This window comes from Meleagris gallopavo, chromosome 10 (assembly GCF_000146605.3).
Source record: "Meleagris gallopavo isolate NT-WF06-2002-E0010 breed Aviagen turkey brand Nicholas breeding stock chromosome 10, Turkey_5.1, whole genome shotgun sequence".
Classification (NCBI taxonomy): Eukaryota; Metazoa; Chordata; class Aves; order Galliformes; family Phasianidae; genus Meleagris; species Meleagris gallopavo.
The window spans coordinates 4,583,711-4,595,206 of record NC_015020.2 but is presented as its reverse complement, the minus strand read 5'-3'; the positions used below and the strand labels follow the sequence as shown (position 1 = coordinate 4,595,206).

At 38.0% G+C, this 11,496-nt stretch overlaps 2 protein-coding genes across 2 annotated transcripts in view; both read right to left on the bottom strand.

The window, feature by feature from the left end:
* Positions 1-939, bottom strand: part of LOC100538897 (dihydropyrimidine dehydrogenase [NADP(+)]) — a 67,093-nt gene extending 66,154 nt beyond the window's left edge. The window contains exon 1 of the mRNA XM_031554950.1: positions 894-939. Coding sequence (XP_031410810.1) covers positions 894-939 — 46 coding nt within the window. The remainder of the gene's footprint in view (positions 1-893) is intronic.
* A 595-nt stretch (positions 940-1,534) lies between these two features.
* Positions 1,535-11,496, bottom strand: part of LOC116217003 (dihydropyrimidine dehydrogenase [NADP(+)]-like) — a 41,798-nt gene continuing 31,836 nt past the window's right edge. The window contains exons 3-4 of the mRNA XM_031554949.1: positions 5,522-5,590; positions 1,535-1,753 (exon numbers count right to left, since the gene is read on the bottom strand). Of these exons, the coding sequence (XP_031410809.1) occupies positions 1,550-1,753; positions 5,522-5,590 (273 nt within the window). The 3' untranslated portion in view covers positions 1,535-1,549. The remainder of the gene's footprint in view (positions 1,754-5,521; positions 5,591-11,496) is intronic.

Here is an 11,496-nt window from a genome sequence, read left to right as displayed (position 1 = left end):
AAAAAAAAAGAAAAAAGCCCCCATGCTTGAAATGAGCCTATTTCAGCACCTATGTAAATTTTCAGGGCACTCTCCAGCTAAGCTGCAGCCTTCTAGTGAACAGTACTGCAATCTCATATTGAGACAATCCAAACTACTGGGTTACGCAGTGCAGAGTGAAGGGTGGGAATTGCTTCATAAATTTATAAAAATGACCACTACAGCTGTTTGTTGTTAAACAAGGTTTTGAAAAAAAAATTAATAACTGTTGCTCTTTTACTAGTGTGGTCCTTGAGGCTTTTTATAATTTGTTTCTCTCCCGTTTTTAATCATAACTTTGGAAAATAACCACTGGCTATGACAAGCATCCATATTACTTTCATTAAATATAATAATCTATAGCATGGAATTGATTGGCATCATTTTGATAACAAAAATAATAAATTAGCTCCATGCACTGTGTCTGACAGTACTGTTATGATAAAGCTTCAGCTAAAGTGTGCATGCTGCTGCTTTGGAATGATTACAGCTCCTATTGTCTTCCTGCTAATAGTTTTACAAAGTTAATGGTTTAGTTATCCAACCATACCATTCAAGTTTTATGTTTAGCTGAGGAAGTGAGGATGAATTAAGATGTCTACTAGCACAATTTAAGTGGATGAACTGAATAGTATATGTTGATTTTAGCACATGCAATCATGATTTCCAATCTGCATTTCCCTTTTCTTTCTTTCCTCATCTCAAAATGTAGCAAGATGGGAAATTGAGTACTCAAAATTCAAGTCAAGCCAAACAAATGCTCAAATATACAAACTTGTTGTTATTACCCTTTGGAATGCACGCAAAGGTAAACAGACTTCAGACTTGTGAAAATTTAATGACCAAACTCTAGAAAATCTCTCCTGGTATCCTACGCGAACCAAGATTTTTCAGAGAATTTCCAAGTTCACTTCTGAGCATGTTTCTGAACCAAAAGAAATTTCAAACTATGGGCAAAACATGCAAACATCTGAAAACTAGGAAAAGAAATGAATATGGGAATAGGCTTTTGAGCATGTTTGTTTTCTTTTCACGGGCAAAATAACATGTATGCTCCTAAATCACAGGATGTATTAAAAAACTGTATATCATGTTTCTGCATGACAGAAACTTGTGATATGGATAATACCAATCTAAACTGTACACATCCATCAGATCTATAGGTTACACAATGCAGGCTAATAAAAGAGAGAAAGTTAACTGTAGATGGCACTACCAGAATGTATGCTCTGTGATTCAAGAATAGTCAGGTTCAAAAGCAAAACATCGTAAAATGAAATGTCTGTTTATCTCATGTCCTTCAAAATCATTACTGATACAAGCAGTTTGCAGCAGGTTGTGATCTCAAAGATATCTACAGAGTGAAACCAACAAATTCTGCCTAGGCACTTTCTGGAAATTATTTGTTTTTATATTGTTCCCTGTCAAATACATAATGCATTTTTGTTCTGAGCAAAACTAAGCATTTTTTATATTCTCAGTTTTTTTCTTTTTTTCTTTTTTTCTTTCAGTGCTAAATATTTAAACACATTCAACCTAAAAATCTCAGGCTAGTAATCTGCTGCTTGTGTCTTCCCCCTGAAGTATAACTTGCAACGTGTTGGTGCAGAACTGCTGAAGAGACACAAAAGACATTGCTGTTGCAACCTACCTGACCACAGGCCAGACCCATGCCTCTCTCCCCCATTCCATGAGGACATGATAGATTTAACTCCAGTGCATCTGCACCAGCAGCCTATGCAACATGCAAAAGGAAAAAAAACACAAACAACAAAATTAACTTTGAGTAATGTACTCTTTCCTGAGGCATTTACTTCTAATATTGAATATATTTCTTCATATGTTTTATTATTCTCCTTAAGATAGAGAGAGAGAGAGAGAGAAAGAGAAAGCTGTTGTTGTGATAGACTGAAAAAGAAATATGTTGGCCATTACAGAGAAAATTTTCAGACATTCATATGGCTTTCCAAAAATACAAACGAAAAATTAAAGTGAAAATAATGTAAATGACATCACCATAATAAAGAGTTTGTTCTGCGTAATGCTAAAAAGGAAATATACTCACAGTGCCTTACTGCAGCAGTAAGGGCAAGGTTTGGGAATCACTGACACAGGGTATGGCTGTGCTCTAAAGAGTTGGAGTTGAGGAATAAATTTCCCCTTTCTGCTTTAATGCATTTTTTCTCTAGATTTTGTGCAGATGACTGCACTGTGCCATACATTTTGTTATTAAGTATTTTTGTTTCTGAAGTCAAGCAAGATTATTGGGAAAAGTGCATGTGTGCTGATTTCTCTTATCACCCTCTGTTACCTAAAATAAAGGGGAAAAAAAGCTGTGGTGTACATTGGTAGCACACAAACACACTTCGCTGAATTGCACGGGTCTGAGCTAAGGAGCTCTCTGCTTATATTCTGAATGGCTGTAGCTGGCATTTTGCTTCGCATTTGCATTTTGTTGCTGCTTATTGAACCGGGGTGCCTTCTGCCTGCTGCATGGCCGTGGCCTAGGAATGCCCAGCATGAGGGGTCACAGGAGCAGCCAGAACGCACCTGGGGTCCTTTCCTGCCTGCCCGCCCAGCAGGCCCGGCCACCCTGCAGACCCAATGGCAGCATGGTGACAGGACAACTGTGTGAGCAGGTCATGGTCCCCAGGATACTGCTGTTGTGGAGGCTCCCGCTGGGACAGCCTCAGCATCACCTCCTCCACAAGGCCTCAGGCATGCAATAAAACATGCTGCCCTTTTGAAACTGTGCAGTGCCCAGTGCTTTCTGTGGAGTGGGGGCAAACGGCAGCCTTGCAGCAGAAAGATATACTACATATGGTGCATGTTATTGCGTGCACTTGAATAATTCCTTTTTTTCCTAAAAGGGGCAGCATAAATACAGATGAAAATGTTTGTCTTAAAACTGGAGGGCAGAGGAGCAAGCGGCACAATTCATCTCAGTCAGCTTAGAAGTGCTGGGGCTCGTGTCAAGCACAGATCCCACAAAAGATTTCATGGTCAATTGGGTAAATACAGGTATAATATGGACTAGCGTTGAAGATCACCAAGGCACTTAATTATAATGTTTAATTTCACTTCCCTAAGTCCCCAAAGTGATTTTTTTCCTCATAGGTTTAAAACGCCCAGAGAACAGCGAAGTGTCTTCCCAAATAGCCATATGAGGGTTTGAAACACTGAATAAAGAAGAAATGATGTCCAAATGTATGTGTTCAGCTACATGGAAACAAAAAAATCAAATGTTCAGCACTTACAAGTATATACAAATGTATCCACACAAAATAAATATTATAAACATATAGGTCTCTCTGAAAGTAATGCTTCCTATGTATTTCTATGGAAACTACAAAAGATATAAAAAGCACAAATAGCACTATTTAATAGAGCAAATTCTAAGCGACGTAATGCTGTTTTCAGCATAATCACCACCATTATCTGTGCATTTTCACCAGTGATGAACAAGAGCCTACATGTCAGGCTCATAAAAATCTGTAACAGCAGAGGTGACCCATTGTTTCACAGCTGCTATGACGGCACTGCTGCTAGGAAAATGTTGCTCATGCAGTCCATCATTAAATGGCCCAAACAGATGGAAGAAGGCAGTACCAAATCCTGACTATTTGGTGGGTGTGGCAGGACAGTCCAGTTCAAGATTGGCAATGTGCTCCATCATCTTCAAACTTGCACAGGGCTTGGCCTTATCATCTTGCAAAAAAAAGGTCATCTTCCTTACTGGCCTGGCTGTGGAAGTTTGAGCCTTCAGTTCAGTCAGTGTCATGATGTAGCAGCCAGAGTTGATGGGTTGTCTGTGTTCCAGGAAATCCAGAAGGATCACTCCCTTCCTATCCCAAAAGACAGCGGACATCACTTTACCCACTGAGGGCTGCATCTTGAACTTTTTCTTCAATGGGGAATTCACTTTCCCCATTCACTTTCCAGGTTGTAGTGGTGACACCATGTCTCATCACTAGTAATGATGCAATGGAGAAAACCATCACCTTCAAACTCGTATTGGTTCAACTGATCCTGGCAAACTTACAGATGGTGTTCTTTCTGGTCCTGCATGAGCACTGGTGCGATCCACCTAGTGCAGACTTTGTGATATTCCAGTGTTGCCACCATAGTTTCCAACACATTGAAGCTGATATTCAGCTCTGTACATAGTTTCCTGTTTGTAATCCACAAGTTCATGTGGATGAGCAGTTCATTTCATGGTGTGACAGCTGTATGTGGCTGTTCAGAATGTGGCTTGTCTTTCATGACGGTCACCACTGCTGAAATACACCACTCACTGCGCTCACATCCACTGTTTGGTCTTCATAAACATTCAGCAAATGTTGAAGCATGTCAATGGGTCTTCTACATGGAAGAATTCAAGGATATAACTTTGGGTCATACACATCAGAAGACATTTTGACAGATTGCCTCTCTGCTGCCATCTGCTACACATCAACAAAATGCAACAGAATATTGGCGAGAAGGTTCAGCATCTACTGCCATACCACCAACATCATACTCTGCCATTGTAGGCCAGCATAATAACATAGGAGGCATTACTTTTGGAGCGTCCCTTGTCTAATACTTACAAAACATATAGATTTCTGCCAATACTATCAATAAATTAAAAAAAGCAAGCAAAAAAACAAACAAAAAACCCACATTTTTTCTTTACCTCTACCTGTGTTAGATCTTCACTCTTTTTTCCACTTTAAAGCATGTTTTTATTTCCACTAGATAGTTTAATCTGTAAGGAAAAATCTGTTTCATCTAAAAACAAGAACACTGTGGTACATTCAGATATTGACACCTTTCTGAATGAAAGTATTACTGCATTAATCAAATAATTCTTACACTATTCCCTATGGACACTGGTACATGTTTCTAAGTAGGGTTTTTTCCTTCAAACTGAATCAAGATTTCTGGTGCACAGTCTGTTTCTGTAAGATTGGATTTATATTATAGGAAGAATGCAGGCTGCTATTATATACGTTGGCTTTCTCTGCTATCATTTTTGAAAGTCTGTATTAAAACTAGAATAGCATTAAATGAGCCTTTTATACTTAAAATATTCAAGAGTTTTATATTCAAAATTTCTTTTGGTGCTGTCAAACTAGTGTGCCTGTAGGCACAGTAAGATCAAGTTAGGCTCTCAAAGGTAGAATTAAATTTTATCATGGCATCCGTCATAATATACAGTTTACTTAAAATGCAAATAAAAAGTATATAGATTCAAAGACTAGAGGCTTTCCAGGTACAGCTTAAAAATCCAAGGGACCAGTTTTATGGAGCAGATTTACTTTAAATTTACATTTCCATCATTTTAATGAAAACACAGCATAAACAAATTATAATGGACATGCTTTAAATTCTCATTTTTCACTTTGAATCTGTTTTTTCGTTTTTTTTTTCCCACAAATTCCATGTTACAGTTCTTGTTTTTAAGGTGAATAAAGAAAGATAAAGAAAGATAGATTGAGTAACACATTTAGGAAGCTATTACCTCAGCCATTTTTGAAAGTTCAGTCCAGTCGTCCTTACTATAGCTGCACATGATGCTGGCAATCAGGATCTAGAAAGAATATAAAGGCAATAATTTTCAGCAGTGCTATCAGATCTTTTAACACCATACTTCAGCATGATTCTGAACATTAACTACCTACATGTGGTAAATGTTAGCTGCATATACTAGCAAGTATAATGAAATAGAGTTCTATATTTCATTGACAATTAGAAAATGCACAGGAAGTTACATTCTCTTGAGCACACAGAACTTGACAAATCAAACAAAGGCAGTCCTAGAGAAAAAGTGCCAAGCCTACTCATTTCTGAGGTCAGAGCAATTAAGCTATTTATTATTAATACAAGACAAGAAGTAGTTAGGGCTTTTTAGAAATCAGTAAGATGTAAGTGTTGAGAGTTTACTGTCTGAAGTGACAATATGTGACCCAATATTCCAGCTGAATTCAAGAAATATGAACACACCAAAAGCAGCTCTGAAATCCCATGCTATGCAAGTTAAACACTGTGACAGGTAGCTGGGAGTATTTGGTGTAAAGGAAAATGGGATGAGACTTGAGGAAGTAGTGAAAATCTGGAAGGGCCAAGAGAGTGGCAGGGAACTTTGAGTTTTAAACAAAAGGGGTTCCCAGGTTTCAAGGTTTCAGTTCTCCAAGGACAATTTCTGTATGCTGCCCTCCCACCCTGCTGCACACAGCACCTTTGCAGCTGCTGTTTGTAACAATGGCTTATTGTAATACCTTTGCCAAGGTTAAAGTTTTTTGGTGTATCACTCTGAGTTCAAAGAAACTGCCAGAAATGAGAAAAGAGAAAAAATTTCTCCACATTCTTTCCTGCGTATGAAAGATTTGCATGTAAGTTAGATTCACAGCTTTTTACCTACGAAACAGCTTTTACTAGATGCATTCATGTAAGAGATGAGCTTAGTCTTTCAGTCAGTTAAGCACTTTTCTTCTACTTTTCCATAATGTTGAAGGTTATTGACTCAAATTATATAAGGCAAAATAATTAAGTGTGGTTTATGACAATCCATCTCCCTAACTACCTGCAGACTCCTGACCCATTCAATTTTCTGGTTCATGCTTTCAAGATGGGAGTCTTCTGACAAGGAAAGTGTTTGCTGAAGTGTCTGCCTTACCCTTAGGTGCCCATTTGTTGGCGCTTTCCACATAAATATAGGACCAAGTTTTTCATTAAATACATACAATCATTACTGATTATGCTTTTGTACTCCCCTTGACAGAAGAAAATATTGTCTCTTATGTATAATACTTTTGTCTATTGCAAATAGCTCTGTAGGTTATGAAACAGAATTTGCTCTCTGTTACTCTATATGGAATATTTGAGATAATTTGAGTACTCAGAAATAAACACAAATTTCTTTTAAAAGATTCTAATAATTTCAAAACCACAAATCATTGTGAAAAATCAGTTTATGAAAGGGTCTATGAGAATTTTAGAGTTAAAATATGTACTATCTGGAAGTTAGCTAGAAAGTATGTCTTCTCAAATTCACACTTCGTATGCATTAAATAAAGCCAAAAAAAAACAAAACAACTGAGATGCTGACAACATGATAAGGATCTTCACAGATTGCGGACATAATCCAAAGTATATCAGAAATCTACAAAATTGAGCTTTAGTATATACCAAATTTTTCAGCAGGGAAAGTTGTAAGACAAGGGTGACTGTCTGTATTCACAAGTAGCTGAGTTGGGTTACGTCAAGTGTAATTAATGAAATTGGAAAATTCTGCTGGGAGTGTACAAAAGAGGAGGGAACAAGATCTGTGTTGTTTCAAAGAGCCGTTAATTAAGACATGTCTAATTAATATTGATTAGTTTTAGCATTCACGTTGAAGATTAAGTAGATACTTTTGACAGAAGCAGTGGTTTACAACAAAAATAAATGAAAGCAAACATTACATTTCTACTGTGTATGTTCACATGAAAACTATGATCTCAGAGGGAATAATGGAAATTTAAATATGGTAAGAATTTTATTTTTTTATTTTTTTTTTTCCCCCCTGGTGTTCTCATATCTTGAAATTGAACTCAATTCCTAGGTGGAACACTCCGCATTAACAAGCTGTCCTTCCTCAAGTGGCTGTTCCTCCCTCAAATGCCTCTACAGCCTTTTCATTTGGGATCAGTAGAGATAGTAATAAATAAATAAATAAATAAAAAGACAACTAAAATAAAACAGCAAATTGTATGTAGACATATAGGGGCACTACCAGTGATGTCTGAGGTCAGAACCTATCCATAAATCTTATTCAGAAATTTAAGAAGGAAAAAACAGAATATTATCTCTTATTATTTACAAAAAGAAGTACAAGGCAAGTAACAATAGGAAATGATAAAAATCAGTGGCCTTATTTGAATGTAATAAAGAGAAAATGTATCACATTTCAGTTGATTTTTTTAACAGCTTTTCAAAAGGCATCCTAGCCTGACAAGCCATGTACAACATTAGAACATCTGGAACCAGTATCCCACAGCCCACCAGTGCATGGTCCTGTGCAGGAGGCTCCCAGGCAGCTCAGCTTTCTCTTGCCAGATCTGCAGTGGCAATACTGACCTGAGTTTATGTGCAGTTGTTTGAACCGGTACTGCAAGGCGGAACAATGCTTTCCTGCCTTACAAAAGGGGACTCTGACAGATCTTACATTTCTGCCATTAAAGTGCTGTGAATGGTAAATGAAATGACTAAATTGCAGCTTTGTCATTACTTGAATGAGGGCTGCTGTAAAACTGTGCACTACTGAAGCATAGTGGGATCCCTGGCCCATTCCTTACTCCAGATCTGAAGCTTGTCTCGTTTGTGCTCCTCACCCAAACAGAGAGAGGTGGTCATCACTATACAAGTAATGAGCAGTATCTCCTAATACCTGTAAAGGGTCAGATATACGGATATACGCTTGTAACATCTGATGTTATTCTCTGGAAGGGAATTTATTAATGAGGGAAGATCTAAAAAAGAAATTTTTGGTGGAGGGAGGAAAGATGGAAAGAGGAAGGTATATTATGTACCATTTAGACATGATTATGAGAGGAATATACCGTAGCTAAAGCACATAGTAAAAAGCTACATTTCACACAATCCTGTAACCCACACATTAGTAGCTATTCTACTTAAAAGGACATCAACAAGGTACTTTCCACAGTATTTAAAATACTTCTCCCTGTTTATAATAATCCCCTGAAAGCTTAAACTAGAATCTATTTCCCTTGTGTTTTTCTTTTCCATTATCTCTATATAGATGTCTCATATTAATGCAGTAGCATTAAAAAAAAAAAAGAGAGATTCACCATTACGTATATTTTCAAATGATCTTTTTTCCATAACACACCGAATTCACTGCAAGGGGTTTCAAAAACAAAAGGCAAGAGAGAAAAAATAACTGGGCCCACTTTTGATCAGCCGATCTTGAGAACATCTATTTAAAGCCGGAAAACAGCAGAACTCTAGGCAGACAATTACCATTTGTCCTGTACTGCTCTGTAGGGAATAAGGGAGTTTCAGGACATTCAGAGTCTGAAAAACTCTCAAGGGGTTGGATTTAAGTGAGAACTCTGGCAATTCCTGCAAATTTAAGAAAACATGATCCTCTATCCTCATGCCTTCTAACATAGGCTCTTAGCTGTTCCTAAAGGCCCACAGCTGTTCCTAAACCATTCTTCTAGGCATGTGCATGATCTGCCTACACTTAAGGGAACTCAGACACCCTCAGCATTTCTGCTTCTCACTTATACACCAGGTTTGAGCATCAAGTGTCTGCATGTGATCCATTTATACACTGCTGCTGGCTTCAATTGGTGTCTCATTCCTATTGCTCAAACACTTGCAAAATCCCCAGGATTTTGTTTTTGATGTGCACAGTCCTTGCTGAAACAGATTCTGAGCACTTTCATTAGGAGATTTTTCCCCTGAAAGCTGTAAAATCAACAGGAGTTTTGAAGAAGGCAGAAAGATTAGTTTTGAGATGGCTACCTGTTTGGGAGAGAAAGATGTGAAACAAGATAAGTGCTCAGACTGGAGGCTACATGAAGACTCAGATTTCAAATACCCACAGAATTATTCTTGATTGATCTAAACTTCAGAAGCTATTTGTGATTTGGTCAGATGGAAAGATAGCAATCTTCCTTTCAAGACATTTTTCTTATTCCTACAGACCACAGCTCAGCCTTGCCACATGACCTGCTCTGTCTGAACAAACCTGTTCTTAACCAGAAATCCCCAGGAGGAAGTATTTACTAGGAAGAAGCTAAGCACTGAACATACTATCTGTCTAAAACAATAGCAAAAATAAAATATTTAATTCATCACTCACCAGAGAAAAGGATACCAACAGCTACACCAGCAAATTAGGACAGGAGTTGTTCTTGGTAGCTGAACTACTATGTCAAATCATTAAAATTCCCCCTGTCTGAATGAGAATATGTGCCCTCATCTCCGACCTACATCCTTCCTCACCCATGCACAGCAACAAGCTGGCACACTTGGAGCCTTTCCTGAAGGTCCAGCACATGTGTAGGTATGTGCTAGAACCTTGGTCATAAATTAACAAAAAACAGTTGACTGACCATTCCTTAGATGTTTCAATGAAACAATAAACATGCTGCAAATATCTAACTGAAAAATATTCATGCTGCATAGAGACTTTTCTTCTTTTTTTTTTTTTTTTTTGTAGTTTGTAGTTTGTATTTGTATACTAAAATGAACAAATGAAACCCAGGCCAAACTCTGATCTATCCCCCAGCATCCCAGGACTTTAGGGGTTGGGAGAGATTTTCCACCTCACTGAGACTCGTACTTCTAGTCTATCTTTGCAGAACTATAGAGTCATTATGGTTGGAAAGACCACTAAGATCATCTTGCCCAAACATCAACCCATGTCTGTGACTGCTCTAAACCATGTCCCTCAGTGCCACATCTACCTGTTTCTTAAAAACCTCCAGGTATGGTGATCACCACCTCCCTGGACAGCCCATTCCAATAACTCATCACTCTTCCAGAGAAAAATTTCTTCTAATATCCAACATGAATCTCCAGTGGCACAAGGTCATCACCTCTCGTCCTATCACTAGTTACCCAGGAAAAGAAGTCAACCTCCACCTCGACGCGACCTCCTTTCACGTAGTTGTAGACAGCTATAAGGTCACTCCTGAGCCCCCCCTTCTCCAGACTAAACAATCCCAGCTCCCTCAGCTGCTCCTCAAAAGACTTGTGCTCCAGACCCTTTAACAGCTTCATTGCCCTGACTCCCACTCTAGCTCAGTGTCAGAAGTTGCAGCTATGCCACATTTTTGCCAGCAGAGATTTTTAGAGCTTAATTCATCTGCCACTTGCAGCAGTCTGCCGCTTTTCCAAATGGCTGCTGGCTGATGAAATGATCATCCATGAGTTCATCCAACCAGAGGGAGAATGTACAGAACATTTCTAATATATACCTCACAAGACAGAGGATTACTGCAGCAAATATTCTGTATTGCACAAACATGCTTAAACATGCAGTAGTGAAAAACAGTATGGGCACAAAGACTTATGGTTATTAAGTTGACCCTCTTTAAACCAGCTCAATTTTGACGCTTTGTAGACTTAACTAGGTTCCTAACTAGGTTATCTACACTTTCTCGTAATTTTTGATTTGTTGCAGAACTGAAATAAAAATAAGCTTCTTATTAAAAACTACCTAGAACATCAAATCCCATTCAATAAGAAAGTTAACAATTGTAAACCCTGTTGTGTCTCTGAGAAGCAGAGGAATTATCTTGTTATCAATTTAATAATGGAACATTGAAGTAAATGATGCCATCCACTGAAACCAGTAACACTGTCTCTCCTGGGAAATTCATGTCTGTAGAAACTGTCAATCTAGATGGATGTGGACATATTAAACATTGTACCTTCAGTCCATAAATCTATTCTTTCTATGCTGCCTTAGTAAAGATTCTG